Below are 15717 nucleotides of genomic sequence, written 5' to 3'. Positions count from 1 at the left end.
GAGAGAGAACAGGGAGAGTGATGCGATCTTCAATGAATCCTGCAGGTGACTCAAAGATTTGAAATTAATATTGCGACTCCCAACCCCAGCTGGGGCTCAGGGTCACATTGAGAAACTTCTTCACCCAGAGAGTGGTGAGAACGTGGAACTCGCTCCCACATGCAGTAGTTGAGGTGAATAGCAGAGATACATTTAAACAGAAGCTAGATAAGTACGAGGGAAAAGGGAACATAAGATAATAGGAACAGGAGTGGGCTATTCAGCCTCTCGAGCCTGTTCTGCTAGATAATGAGATCATAGCTGATCTGTATCCTAATTCCATCCACCTGCCGTGGCTCCATACCCTTTAATTCCGATGGCTATCAAAAATCTATCGATCTGAGATTTAAAATCATTGAACTAGCATCTACTGCTTTTTATGGGAAAGTGTTCCACATTACTACCACCCTTTGTGTGATGTGTTTTCTAACTTCTCTCCTGAATGGCCTGGCTCTGATTTTAAAGTTATATCCCCTTACCTAGACTCCCCCACCAGCAGAAAAAGTTTCTATCTATCCTATCAATTCCTTTAAAAATCCTAAAAATCTCAAATCACCCCCTTAACATTCTATATTTGAGGGAATACAAGCCTAGTTTATGTAATCTCTCCTAATCTAACCCTTGGAGCCCTGGTAATGTTCTGGGGAGTCGACACTTCACCCCTTCCAAGGCCAATATATCCTTTCTAAGGTGTGGTACCCAGAGCTGTACACATTACTCCAATTATCATCTAACCAGGGCTTTGTATAGCTGTAGCAAAACTTCCCTTTATATTCTAGCCTTCTAGCTATAGAGGTGAACATTCCATTAGCTTTTTTGATTTTTTTTTGTACCTACTAAATTTTAAGTGATGTGTACATGGACCCCTAAATCTCTTTGGACATCCACCGTTCCTAGCTTTTCAGCATTTAAGAAATTCTCGGTTCTATTTTTTTTGGTACAAAATGGGTGATCTCACTTACCTGCGTTGAAATCCATCTGCTACAGTTTTGTACCTCACTTATCAATGTCTCTTTGTAATTTTATGCTCCCGTCTACACTACCTACGATACCACCAATCTTTGTGTCATCGGCAAACTTGTATATATGGCTCTCTATTATATTATCAAACTCATTAATAAACATTGTGAATAGTTGAGGCCCCAGCACAAATCCTTGTGGGACACCACCAATCATTTCTTTACAATTTGAGTACGTACCCATTATCCCTACTCTCTGTCTTCTACCACCACCTAACCAATCTCCTAACCAGGGCAATATTTTGCCTTCAATTCTATGAGCTTTAATTTTACCTAACAGTCTCTTACGTGGAACCTTATTGAATGCCTTCTGGAAGTCCATATAAACTGCATCCATTGACCTACTCGTTACAAATCCATGGTGGCTTTCTCTAAACAGCTCAAATTTCCTTAATTATAGATTCCAATAACTTCCCCACAACAGATGTTAGACTAACAGGTCTATAATTTCCTAGTTTTGGTCTCTCACCTTTCTTAAATAATGGAGTTACATTTGCAATTTTCCAAACTAAAGAGGCAGCTCCTGAATCGAGACAGTTTTGGGAGATTAAGGCTAAAGCATCTGCAATTTCCTCACCTACTTCCTTTAAAATCCTGGGGTGGAAACCATCAGGTCCTGGAGATTTGTCAGTCTTTACTGCCATTTTTTCTAATACTGGTTTTCTTGCTTACGTTAACTTTAGTGAGTTCCACTTCTCGATTTGTTATCGGTTTCCCTGGAATGTCAGGTATATTATGTTCTTACTCTTATGGTGAAGACTGACACAAAGTAAATATTCAACAAGTCTGCCATTTCCTTATTTTTTATTTGCAATGTTATGTTGATAGGATGAGATGAAGTGGGGAGGAGGCTCGTGAGGAGCATAAACACCAGCACATACCAGTTGGGCCGAATGGCCTGTTTCGGTGCTATAAATTCCAAGTAAGCTGTTGCTACCCGAACTTTCATTATAAAAACAGCCACACACACATTTATTGTTATTCATTTTTTAATTGTTCTCGAGATGGCTACAACACCAGACGGAACAGCACTTGCACACCCTCACCCCCCCGCCCCCCCAACCCCAGGAACCCCCCTTCCCCCCCCCCCGGGACCCCACCCTCCCACCCAGCTCGGCAGCGCAGTGCTGGTGCGCTGCTGTAAACAGCCAGTACCCACCCACCCCATTGCTCGCTTTTTTTTCTGACCTGTTACTCAGTCTCAGTCGAAATCTTCACAACCAACAGGGGAGGGGGGGAACTCCTCCTCCTCACTAAAGGTCGGACTCAGATCCACAACTCCACGTCCCAGAGATCCATGGCTCCATTTTAGGAATTCTGGATATTGTTTTTATTTTTTTTAATATTAACGCTCTTCCTGGATATTATTTTTTTTAAAGTTGCGACACAGCTGAGGTTACGCAGCCCGTTCTGTCCTTTGTCCATTAATCATGGACGCTAAATATGATTTTCATTTTAAAAATCACTTAAGAAAGTCTCTTGTGCTGTGCACAATAATCTCCCCCCCCCCCGCCGCCCCCCCCGCCGCCCCTCCCCCTTCCCCCCCCCACCCACCCCTACCCCAAAAAAAAACAAAACAAACTCCTCCCTGAAGGAACTCTGGCTGATTAAAAGCTGGTTTATTCCAGATCCTCCCTTTTACATACAAGCTCGAGGCAACTGATTTTCGCCGCCAGTACACGTGGCAGCTGCTCGTCCGTGCTGTCGGTCCCTGCTGAAGCCATCTTGACGCTGGGAGGGGGATATAAATCCTGGATCGTCCCCCACCCCTTTGCATGCCCTGATGCACAATGCCAGGGAAGCTGCACCCGTGTGGCGTTATGCAGTAGGGCGTTTTGGCACTTCTCTCCCAGGCTACAGACCTCTGCTTGTGATTGTTTTTTGCCCCGTTTGCTCTCACTGGTTTGCGGCCATGGCATTTTGGTTTTTTTTTGATTCGCATTTCCGGTCCTTTTTTTTGTTGAGACACGGTCCTCTGCGGAAAGAACAAGCGGCAGATTTAAGAAGAGCGAAAAAAAAAATACATTGAGTAGAAATTTAAGAGGGGGCCAGGGTGGGGGGCAATGGGCCAGACACTGACCTTTCACCTCAGGGGCCTTGGTGTAAACCCAGTTCAGAGACAAGGGATGAAAGACTGTGTCGGGGGGTGGGGGGCGCGGAGAGAAGAGAAAAGAAAGTGGGAGGGAGACAGACTGCTTTATGCACGGTCCATAATCCCACACACCAGGCTCAGCCTGGAAGGACGTTAAGGATTCTACATATCCATCGCAGCACGCTCTCCTGCGAGAGGTTCAATGAAACTGAAGGGTTTATTTCTGTGGGGAGGGAGGGGAACAGAGACAGTTATACTCAAGAAACACCTGAAACAAGGTCGATCGTCCCAGGGACAGCTCCACCCTAGTTCCTCACATAGAAGGTATACATTGCTCCCACTGGCTGATTCCAAGATATGTACAGTTGCATTTTACAGATACAGGGACAGCTCTTACCTGGGAGACTGATGCAAGTCATGGATTTGTGAACACAGCTATCGGAAGAGGCGTGTGAAATCTCTCAAAGCCCAGCAAACCTTCTTACATTCGTCCGCACTGCAACAGGTGCAAGAGAGGAGTTAAAAAACAGCCCAGCGCCAGGTTCAATCAGCACCGAGCGCCAGTCTGCATAAACTACTGGCCCTGCCTTTAAAACCAGACCAACAAAGCACCAATTTTTGCCCACATTACTGCTCCTTCGTATTCCACCTTGTCCATTGCCCCCTTTCCTTTCTCCCTTCCTCTCCTGAAGCCCAGCTCCTTGCTGGGCCACAGGTCCACCTGCAGGGGACACCCTTGTGCAAGGGTCTGATGTTCCTGTGGGGTTTGACAGTGGGCCTTGGCAGGCTCTCTAACCTCAGTGGACACTTCATCTGAGCTGAGATCTGTCCACAATATCCATGCTCCCGAGCTTTCCAGCCGTGGATTCTGGATAATGATTAGAAGCAGGAACGCTGGCTAATTTTCCGAATATTAGACCCATAGGAGCGGAGAGGCCAATTATAGCATTGTACCATCTGCCATGGCAGACTAAGCAAAAACTGGGGCTTGAACCTGGGACCGTCCTGGTCTGTACGGTACAGCTCAGCTCGAGATCAGGTACGACTCCCAAAGGCGAGATAGTCCTCCGACTATCAGTGCATACAGGTGTCAGCCGTGGCTCAGTGGGCAGCACTCGCGCCCGAGTCAGAAGGTCGTGGGTTCAAGTCCCACACCAGAGACTTGAGCACAATAATCCAGGCTGGCACTCCCAGTGCAGTACTGAGAGAGTAGTGCAGTGTCAGAGGTGCCATCTTTCGGACAAGTCGTCAGGTGTTTGTAAAAGATTAGAAATAGGAGCCCCTCGAGCCTGCTCCGCCGTTCAATCAGAACATGGCTGATCTTCGACCTCAACTACACTTTCCCGCCCTATCCCCATATCCGATTCCCTTATTCCAAATATCTATTGATCTCAGCCTTGAATATACTCAACGACTCAGCGCCCACAGCCCTCTGATGTAGAGAATTCCAAAGATTCACAACCCTCAGTGAAGAAATTCCTCCTCAATCTCAGTCCTAAATGTCCGACCCCTTATCCTGCGACTAATCCCCTTGGTTCTAGATTCTCTAGCCAGGGTAAACAGCCTCTCAGCATCTACCCTGATCACCTCTCATTCTTCTAAACTCCAGAGTATAGGCCCATTCTACTCAATCTCTCCTTATAGTTCAACCCTCTCATCCCAGGAATCAATCTAATGAACCTTCATTGCACCCCCTCCAAGGCAAGTATATCCTTCCTTAGGTAAGGAGACCAAAACTGTACACAGTACTCCAGGTGAGGTCTCACCAAAGCTCTGTACAATTGCAGCAAGGCTTCCTTACTCTTGTACTCCAACCCCCTTGCAATAAAGGCCAACATGCCATTTGCCTTCCTAATTGCTTGCTGTACCTGCATACTAACTTTCTGTGTTTCATGGACAAGAACCCAAGTCTCTCTGAACACCAACATTTAATAGTTTCTCACCATTTAAAAAATATTCTGCTTTTCTATTCCTCCCAAAGTGAATAACCTCACATTTCCCCACATTGTACTCCATCTGCCACCTTCTTGCCCACTCATTTAACCTGAATATATCCCTTTGCAGACTCTGTGTCCTCCTCACAGATTACTTTCCCACCTTGCTTTGTATCATCAGCAAACTTGGACACATTACACTCTGTCCCTTCATCTAAGTCATTAATATAGATTGTAAATAGCTGAGGCCCAAGCACCGATCCTTGTGGCACCCCACCAGTTACAGCCTGCCAACCTGAGAATGACCCATTTATTCCTACTCTCCGTTTTCTGTCCGTTAACCAATCCCCTATCCATGCTAATATATTACCCCCAACCCCATGAGCCCTTATCTTGTGTAACAACCTTTTGTGTGGAACCTTATCGAATGCCTTTTGAACATCCAAATATACTACATCCACTGGTTCTCCTTTATCTACCCTGCTAGTTACATCCTCAAAAAATTCCAGCAGATTTGTCAAACACTGTTGACTCTGCCTAATCATATGATGATTTTTCTAATTGCCCCATTTCTACGTCCTTAATAATGGATTCGAGCATTTTCCCGATGACTGTCAAGCTAACTGGCCTGTAGTTCCCTGCTTTCTCTCTCCCTCCTTTCTTGAATAGCGGGGTTACATTTGCTACCTTCCAATTCACTGGGACCATTCTAGAATCTAGGGAATTTTGGAAGATCACAACCATACACACACTATCTCTGCAGCCACCTCTTTTAGAACCCTAGGACGTAGGCCATCAGGTCCAGGGGATTTGTCAGCTTTTAGTCCCATTAATTTCTCCAATACTTTTTCTTCACTAACATTAATTACTTTAAGTTCCTCACTCTTATTAAACCCTTGGTTCCCCACTATTTCTGGTATTTTTATGTGTCTTCTACTGTGAAGACAGATACAAAATATTTGTTTAACATCCCTGCCATTTCCTTATTCCCCATTATAATTTCTCCTGTCTCAGCCTCTAAGGGCCCATGGCACTATTTCAAAGAAGAGCAGGGGAGTTCTCCCCAGTGCCCAGGCCAATATTTATACCTCAACCATCACTAAAACAGATTATTTGGTCACTATCACATTGCTGTTTGTGGGACCTTGCCGTGTGCAATTTGGCTGCTGCGTTTCCCACATAACAGTGACTGCACTTAATTGTACTTTCATTGGCTGTAAAGCGTTTTGGGACATCCCGAGGTCATTGAAAGCGCGATATAAATGCTAGTCTTTTTCTCTCTCTGGGCTCACACATCATGAATGGGCACTGAATCACATGGGGCCTCAGGGACTATTAGTTAGGAGACAAGGGAAAAAACACAAAATAAAACATTAACTCCCGTAACATACAGACAGAGGGACTTGTACAAAGGTTCAATGGTGGTGATGTTCAGCTCTAAAGAACAGCCAATAAAGGCAAGTGCCAGGAACCACCAGCGGTGACCGTATTCTCGGGTGAACGAGTCTGAGTTCACCTGCTCCTCGTGGACAAACCTCCTGCCCAAGGAGATCTCCTGCATTTATTTAACATATAAAAGGAACCAAGATGGTCAAACTTGCTCTATACAAAGCTTTTTCTCCCCCTCTCTAATTCCCTTTCCTTTTCTCCTTTCTCTCTAAGGCGCTGAATCCTGCTGAGGGTAGCTGGGTGGGGGTTACGGCTTTTACAAGCACCTTGTGGCCACTCGTCACGTGTGGACCAATCGACGGGAGCCGCACCCGACCCTGTCTGCACACACATTTACACTCCGGCAAGGCTCACTGGATCAGGAACCCCGGCTAATTGTGGCCTCTTAAACCCAGAGAGACCGAGTCCAGCTCCAGCACTACTGCGCCTGCTCTGACTGATGTTAGTCTAACCCCTACACAGACCAGGGATCAAACCTTGGGGCTCCCTGGTCCATGTCACTCAAATGAACTGGGGCTGGTGTGTTTCCCACCTAGCCACTGGGAGAGTCTTCTGTACAGTTTATTAAAAAGGATAATCTGATTGCAAAACTCACTGTACTGAAAAGGAAATCTCAATGTACATAGAGAAGAAATAAAAGCTTTGTGTAAGACATCCTGCTACACAAAAGGTTATGTTTAATTTGGCAAGTGGATAAATGTCACAAGGAAGCACGTCATGTTTCGACCAATTCAATCACGAGTCTACACGAGTGAAGTTAAAGTCAGAACCCAGAGAGTCACTATTCAGTAAAAACTCTCGCTGATTGTCAAACTGAAAGAACCACAGGTTCAAGCTGAAATGTAGAGAGATATGATTCACGCTTAATTTCTGAAACTATCGCACTGCCGTGTTTCTGGGTGAGGGGGTAGTGGGGCCGCAGTGCGTCTCGACTTTAATCACCCCTTTCCTGAATAGTAGTGAGTCAGTAACCCGACGTTCCTGGAGTAAGGAAGCAAAAGAATAAAAGCAGCCAGGATCCGCACTCCTGATCCCTGTTCAGCACGGGTGATGCCAGAATCCAGCTTAGGTGCAATACTGGATTCAAAAACCAGGTCACAGAGAAGGAATCGTTGACCCTTCTCCACCAGTCAGTTTGATGAAACTGTTGTTAACGCCAGTGAAATCTCAACCATTTGAAACAAATCTCTACTATTCAGAATTGAGCAACGTGGAAGGAAGTTTCAGAGCTCAGAATATACAGGAGACACAGGTTTCAGTTCAAACCTTCCCTGACTCAGGAGGGTGTGAGCTCACAGACTGCTCGGGACCATAATGTATGATTCAAGTCGGAACTTGCTCACTGCCAGCAGTTCTCCCACTGCGGGGACTTCACGACTGGCTTCCACCTCCGAAGAGTCAGCTCCTGTACAGGTCTGAGCATGTTGCTAATCGGTAACTCATTAAAGGTTTTCCTTCCCTGTAGCCCCTCCCCGGAAACAGGATTAGGCTCTTCCATTGATGGGAGGTCTCCGGGAATGTGCTGCGCGAGCAGCGAGCCGCAATCTCCGAGCTCCACTCCACCATTCTACCGTACCAGAGGACCGTCGGAAAGCAAACAGGGTGTATTAAAGGGTCAATACTGAGCCCAAATAGCGAGGTAATCGCCCGAGGAGAGCTGGTTGCGGACACTAGGACTCAAAGATGGGGGATGAGCTATTTATTCCCCAACACTGACATCCCTCACCTTCCTGAAAGTACAGAGGTGGGGGAATGTTAGCAAAAGGTAAACTGAACGGTGTTGGCACAAAGCACTCATTCAGTCTCAGCCCATGTCGATGCAGAGTAGTAAAGTTTTTTAAGCCCACGGAGGAGCCTCCCCCTCCCACTCCTCCTCCTCCTCCTCCCCCCCTCCCCCTCCCTCCCCCCTCCCCACCCCTCCCCTCTCTCACCTGGTGACTTGCTTGTGGAAGTCAGTCAGCTGCTTGTGTGTCACTGTGACAGCGCCCCCTGCCGTCTCCTTAGGTAATGACTTGAGTGAAACTTCCAACCATCTGCAAAAGGTCTGGAGGGAACAAGAGCAAAGAAACACCCAAAGATTTATAGAACGCCAAACAGGCTGAACACTTATTCTGTGCATCCAGGAACCTGGGAATTAAATACTGAATTAAGAATCTTAAGGCCCCACAAAACTGAAAATTTCACTCTCTGGTCCCCTGATCCTGCAAAATAAACCAGACATTAAATTCCACTTTTGCTGTGCAACGTACTGTGGGTGAGAAAAGCTGTTCTCCGAGTGTAATTACTGCAGAGCTGCTCCATCAATACATCGCTGGTATTGGAAAGCGCTGCTCAGCTAGCTGTTAACATGTGGGTGTTTAATATTTAAACGCTGACTGGCCTTTCAGCTCTGGAACCGCCCAGATGGGTGGGACAGAGGTTCCCTCTCTGGGCAGGCTGTAAGGGGAGTAAGCTACCCGAGAGGAAGACAGGCCAATTGTGCAAAATTGCCCCCAATTCAGCAATGACTTCAGTTACGTGGAGAGACTGGAGAAGCTGGGATTAAAGCAGAGAGGGTTAAGGAGAGATTTAATAGAGAGGTTCAAAATTATGAAGGGTTTTGATAAAGTAAATAAGGAGAAACTGTTTCCGCTGGCAGCAGAGTCAGTAACCAGAGGACACAGATTTAAGGTAATTGGAAAAGGAACTGGGGTGGGAGGAAATGAGGAGAATTTATTTTTAACACAGCGAGTTGTGATGATCTGGAATGCACTGCCTGAAAGGGCAGTGGAGGCAGATTCAATAATGACTTTCAAAAAGGAATTGGATAAATACTTGAAAAGGAGAAATTTGCAGGGCCATGGAGAAAGAGCAGGGGGAGTGGGACTAATTGGATAGCTCTTTCAGAGAGCCAGCACAGGCACAATGGGCCAAATGGCCTCATTCTGTGCTGTAAGATTCTATGACCGGCCAATCTAACTTGGAGGCCACAGGATGGCCAACGAAGCAAATGGAAAATGTCACACTGCCAGAGTAGGAGTACTTTTCTGAGGTTAAGACGGACGTACATTATTGGAGCAGTTTAAAAGGTAGTAAAAACTACTCTGCATCGACATGGGCTGAGACTGAATGAGTGCTTTGTGCCAACACCGTTCAGTTTACCTTTTGCTAACATTCCCCCACCTCGATTAACAAGATCAAGCGCCTGGCCGTGTACAGACCCGACCGTTATCTTACCGCTCTGTCGATTTGCATGATTTCCCATATAACCTCCGCTAGATCCGGCAAGGTGTATGGGGGGAGGCAGAAGCACACAGCCTGGAGCAGCTGGTTGACCAGTTGTTGCCCGTGTTGGGCCATCACCTGCTTGATCAGCCCCTTCCGCAGCTCAAAGTCATCCTCGTGCTGTGGAAACAAAGGGGGCAATTGTTATTATTTTTTTTTAAAACATATTTCCTGGCAAATGTTCGAGCCCTTCAGTCACCGTACTGAGACGTGCCTGCAGCTGTGCACAGATCTGAAAACTCCTTTTTTTAAAAAAAAAATTGAGAAACCTAGATGCAGGACCAAGTTTTGCGTTACAGGACGCCAAGCCAGGAATTGATGCTTAGGTTGACGTCAAGTTTGGGTTTTGAAAGCCTGCAGAGGGTGACACCAAGCTTGGCTTTTGTAAGGCTTTAGACTGTGACACCAAGCTTGGGTTTTAAGAGCCTGGAGATTGCAGAGGTTAACGGAAGACTAGAGATGAGAGCATCCAGTTTTGGGGTTATGGAGAAGAATGAGTTTGAGTACGGGACAGTGCGATGAGCCTTGTTTCTTGAGTTTATCAAGGCGACAGTATGTACATATACCATATGTGGGTGTCCATACATAAAGCGCCAGTACACGTACAAACAAGAGATCTGCACCTACAGTGGAGGTTTATATAGCACCTCATCGCATCTGTCAAATATCTCAGAACATTTCTCATACAGGAATTACTTTGAAGCTGTATTAGTAAAGCAAGCAGCCATTTTGCTTGATGAATGACCATTGGAGGTGTTGGTCGAGAGAGGCCAGGACACTGGGAGAACTCCCTAGCACGTGATCCAATAGTGCTGTGGGATCTATAACATTCACCCGAACAGATAAGACTCAGAGCTCTGCTCGTGCGAAGGGACGGCACCTCCGACAGTGCAGCACTCCCTCGTTGTTTCCGGCCGGGAACGCACGTTGAAGTCCTGGAGTGGGGCTTGAATCCGCAACCTTCCAAGTCGGAGGTCAGAGCGCTGCCAAACCAGCACAGGCAGGCATATCGAGTTTCAGGCGCCCACGTTGTTTTGCAAACTCTGGGCTCAGTCGCGGCACAAACTTACGTCTTTGGCAACCCCGGTGTGGATAAGATCCCGCAAGAACTTCATGATGCTGCAGTTGGCGTCCCGGTGGTCGAGGATGACGGCTGCGATGGCGCAGTTCAGGATGTGCACGATGATCTGGCTCTGCAGGAGTGTGGTCGGGCTCCGCTGAATAAACCTGCACGGGGAGAAAAGGGATTTGGATAAATACTTGAAGGGGAGAAAATTTGCAGCTATGGGGAAAGAACAGTGGGGGGGGAGGGGGGGGGGGGCTCTTTCAAAGAGCCACAACACGCACGATGGGCCAAACGGCCTCCCTCCTGTGCTGCATCATTCGATGAAAGGAGCAGAGAAGGAGTGATGACATGCAGGCAGCCTCGTTCACCGGTCCATGCACAGTGTCCGGGTTAAGCTCTGCACCAGTTAATCAATCAAGAGGTCGGAGGGGAATGCTCCAGATTACCCCCACCCCCCCTAAATTGGCCTGGGTTTCAGTTCAAACAGCAGGGAACGTGGATTGGACACGGAGACAGGATGAGGGGCAGCTGATCGAGTGTCTCTGCATCACAGGGTGTGTGAAGGGCTCAATGGCCTTTTTCTCATTATGGATTTGCTTCGGTCTCTGAACAACATAAGAACATAAGAAATTGGAGCAGGAGTAGGCCAATCGGCCCCTCGAGCCTGCTCCGCCATTCAATAAGATCATGGCTGATCTGATCCCAACCCCAAATCTAAAGAACACAAGAAGTCGGAGCAGGACCCGGCCACATAGCCCCTGGGCCCTCTCCGCCACCCACAGGGCATTGACCGATCCGAACTCAGCTTCATGTCCAATTTCCTGCCCGCTCCCCATAACCCCTAATTCCCTTTACTTCTAGGAAACTGTCTATTTCTGTTTTAAATTTATTTAATGATGTAGCTTCCACAGCTTCCTGGGGCAGCAAATTCCACAGACCTACCACCCTCTGAGTGAAGAAGTTTCTCCTCATCTCAGTTTTGAAAGAGCAGCCCCTTATTCTAAGATTATGCCCCCTAGTTCTAGTTTCACCCATCTTTGGGAACATCCTTACCGCATCCACCCGATCAAGACCCTTCACAATCTTATATGTTTCAATAAGATCGCCTCTCATTCTTCTGAACTCCAATGAGTAGAGTCCCAATCTACTCAACCTCTCCTCATATGTCCGCCCCCTCATCCCCGGGATTAACCGAGTGAACCTTCTTTGTACTGCCTCGAGAGCAAGTATGTCTTTTCTTAAGTATGGAGACCAAAACTGTATGCAGTATTCCAGGTGCGGTCTCACCAATACCTTATATAACTGCAGCAATACCTCCTTGTTTTTATACTCTATCCCCCTAGCAATAAAAGCCAACATTCCGTTGGCTTTCTTGATCACCTGCTGCACCTGCATACCAACTTTTTGATTTTCTTGCACGAGGACCCCCAGATCCCTTTGTACTGCAGTACTTTCCAGTCTCTTGCCATTAAGAAAATAACTTGCTCTCTGATTTTTCCTGCCAAAGTGCATAACCTCACATTTTCCAATATTATATTGCATCTGCCAAATCTCCGCCCACTCACCCAGCCTGTCTATATCCCCTTGCAGGTTTTTTATGTCTTCCTCACTCTCTACTTTCCCTCCCATCTTTGTATCATCTGCAAATTTTGATATGTTGCACTCGGTCCCCTCCTCCAAATCGTTAATATAGATTGTAAAGAGTTGGGGACCCAGCACCGACCCCTGTGGAACACCACTGGTTACTGGTTGCCAGTCCGAAAATGAACCATTTATCCCAACTCTCTGCTTCCTGTTCGATAACCAATACTCCACCCATGCCAGAATATTACCCCCAATTCCGTGATTTTTTATCTTAAGTAATAATCTTTTATGTGGCACCTTGTCGAATGCCTTCTGGAAGTCTAAATACACTATGTCCACTGGTTCCCCTTTATCCACCCTATACGTTATATCCTCAAAGAACTCAAGCAAATTTGTCAGACATGACTTCCCCTTCACAAAGAGCAGCCCCACTCTCCGTTTCGCAAGCTTTCCTATCCCGGGCTCAATCCCTGGTCTGTGTCAAGCCCACTGATTTCTCGTGCAGGGGGAATAAGGGCTCTTCATATTGGGTCTCAGTGCCGGAGACAGGGAGCAGAAAATGCCCAGAGTTCTTGCTCCATGTATCCATCTCACTTAAAGAAAGACTTGCATTTACTGTATAGAGCAGCCTTTCACAACCTCAGGATGTCCCAAAGCGCTTTACAGCCAATGAAGTACTTTTGAAATGCAGTCATGCAGGAAATGGTGTCTACAGGGGGGGGGGGGGGGGGGGGAGAAACTGCAACCAGCTGACGTTTCCCCCATCGCCATTCCAGCTAACCCAGCCCAGGCTGGGGATCAGACAAGGGACCTTCTGATCTATATGACTCAGTTCCACACCAGGCCTTAAGCCCAAGAGGGAAGACTGTAAATGACTTGGGGCAGATGAGGTGACAGAGACCCATTCCCCAAGAAGTGTCAGCGTTCAGGAGATTCAGGCAGTGCGAGATATGCAAAACATCGAAACTGGGCGACTGTTCCAGGTAAACCCCCCCCCCCCCCCACCCCCGATATGAAAACACCCCACACAGCCATCAACATACCTGGTTGCTAGGCGGAAAAGATCATCCACTGTGTCTGGGTGATCCCGAAGACCATTTGGTTGTTCGAGCAGCTGAAAAGTTGGCATACACAAGGCCTGCAAAGAAAGCCGAGAGTTAAGGACACATTATCTGCTGGGCAACCAAAGGATGGCTCATAACTGCTATCTACTTCATCTTTCTCTCGCCATCCCCCTCTCTCTTCCCTCTCTCCTCTGAGATGCCAATGGAGTATTATCCCATGGGCCCCAGCCACCCTCCGATACCTCACCCACATGCCAATTTTTTAATACACACCTAGTTGGCGAGTGTCGGCCGGCTATTTGACCGTGGAGGGAATCACGACAAAGTCTAATCCTGTCCTTCCCCAACACACACTTCCCAGCAGGGGTTCCTGAACAGTGGTCACGGGTGGGAACCCGAGCTGATCTTTTCCTGCTCATCAAATTCCTTCCGCACATCCAGCTCCTGCTGCACCTCCAGCCGAGGTCACTCGGGGCTCTGGCTGCCGTGACTTACCTGCACCATGTCCAGAAGTCCCTGCCGGCATCCTTCCTCCATCCCGTACTCGTCAACCAGGATACTGCCGAGGTAGAGGAAGCAGGAATGTGGGTGCACTCGATACACGTTCACCATCTATACAGTGGGTGGGGAAAGAGGCGGGAGAATGTGAGAGGGACGATAACCAACATTGCAACCCAATACTGACCGTGTACGGCCCTGAGCAATGCGGAACAAAAAGTTCCTGCTTTCTTCTCAGGACGACTGTCAGCTACTGCGCCCCCGCAGCCAAGCTTCACCTGGATTTCTCTCACTCAAATTTATGGTGTCTTTTCATTTAAAACAAAAAGGCACAACTCACTTCAATAAGCACGTGGAATTTTAAAATCCATCAGACAAAATCACCCACAACGACAACATCCCACCATTACAGTGGCCCACCCTCCACACCCCAGTCTCTTCTACCGTTCAAAGTTTTATTTTCATTATTCTGCAATAGAAGAAACAAGAGGCTGATCCCCAGCATCAGAGGGTCTCAGTTACGAGGAGAGACTGAAGAAAATTGGGCTCTTCACCCTTGAAAGAAGGCATCTGAGGTGACTTGGAATCATAGAAAGGTTGCAGCATGGAAAGAGGCCATTCGACCCATCGAGTCCGTGCCAGCTCTATGCAAGAGCAATCCAGCTAGTCCCACTCCCCCGCCCTATCCCTCTCGCCCTGCATTTTTTTTTCCTTTCAAGTACTTATCCAGTTCCCTTTTGAAGGCCATGATTGAATCTGCCTCCACCACCCCCTCGGGCAGTGCATTCCAGACCCTAACCACTCGCTGTGTAAAAAGATTTTCCTCATGTCACCTTTGGTTCTTTTACCAATCACCTTAAATGTACGTCCTCTGGTTCTTGACCCTTCCACCAATGGGAACAGTTTCTGTCTATCTACTCTGTCTAGACTTTACAAGTGTATATAAAACAGCAAACGGAGCAAGAAAGATAAATGCAGAAAGTTAAGGATAGTATTAGATTAAAAGAAGAGGCCTAAAATGCTGCCAAGAGGAGCAGTAAGCCTGAGGATTGGGAGAGTTTTAGAAAGCAGCAAAGGACAATCAAAAAACTGATAAAAAAGGAGAAAATAGAATGAGAAATATGAAAACGGATTGTAAGAGCTTCTACAAGTATGTAAAAAGGAAGAGAGTAGCAAAAGTAAACGTTGATCCCTTAAAGGCTGAGACAAGAGAAATTATAATAGGGAATCAGGAAATGGCAGATGCATTAAACAAATATTTTGTATCCGTCTTCACAGTAGAAGACACAAAAAGCATACCAGAAATAGTGGTAAATGAGAGTGAGGAACTTAAAACAATTAATATCAGTAGAGAAAAAGCACTGGACAAACTAATGGGACGAAAAGCCAATAAATCCCCTGGACCTGATGGCCTACATCCGAGGGTTCTAAAAGAGGTGGCTGCAGAGATAGTGGACACATTGGTTATGATCTTCCAAAATTCCCTAGATTCTAGAACGATCCCAGCAGATTGGAAGGTAGCAAATGTTAAACCGCTATTCAAGAAAAGAGGGAGAGAGAAAGCAGGAAACTACAGGCCAGTTAGCCTGACATCGGTCATCGGGAAAATGCTGGAATCCATTATTAAGGAAGTGGTAACAGGGCACTTAGAAAATCATAACATGATTAGGTAGAGTCGGCAAGGTTTTATGAAAGGAAAATCGTGTTT

The 15717-nt window shown here is 46.8% G+C and overlaps 2 protein-coding genes across 3 annotated transcripts in view; one reads left to right on the top strand and one right to left on the bottom strand.

Moving 5' to 3' along the window:
• LOC137341768 (interferon regulatory factor 6-like) overlaps positions 1-7187 on the top strand; it is a 57484-nt gene extending 50297 nt beyond the window's left edge. The window contains exons 10-11 of one of the 2 annotated variants that reach the window (XM_068005256.1): positions 1887-1980; positions 6747-7187. The gene's annotated coding sequence lies outside the window, so the exon portion shown is untranslated. The remainder of the gene's footprint in view (positions 1-1886; positions 1981-6746) is intronic. The other variant, XM_068005254.1, reaches the window with a different exon arrangement.
• tnpo3 (transportin 3) overlaps positions 2030-15717 on the bottom strand; it is a 78517-nt gene continuing 64829 nt past the window's right edge. Inside the window, exons 17-23 of the mRNA XM_068005250.1 lie at positions 14007-14123; positions 13491-13585; positions 10868-11024; positions 9750-9917; positions 8465-8577; positions 3548-3646; positions 2030-3033 (exon numbers count right to left, since the gene is read on the bottom strand). Coding sequence (XP_067861351.1) covers positions 3586-3646; positions 8465-8577; positions 9750-9917; positions 10868-11024; positions 13491-13585; positions 14007-14123 — 711 coding nt within the window. The 3' untranslated portion in view covers positions 2030-3033; positions 3548-3585. The remainder of the gene's footprint in view (positions 3034-3547; positions 3647-8464; positions 8578-9749; positions 9918-10867; positions 11025-13490; positions 13586-14006; positions 14124-15717) is intronic.

This window comes from Heptranchias perlo, chromosome 24 (assembly GCF_035084215.1).
Source record: "Heptranchias perlo isolate sHepPer1 chromosome 24, sHepPer1.hap1, whole genome shotgun sequence".
In the NCBI taxonomy this organism is placed as follows: Eukaryota; Metazoa; Chordata; class Chondrichthyes; order Hexanchiformes; family Hexanchidae; genus Heptranchias; species Heptranchias perlo.
Note: the sequence above shows the minus strand (reverse complement) of the source record. Positions and strands in the feature narration are given on the sequence as shown.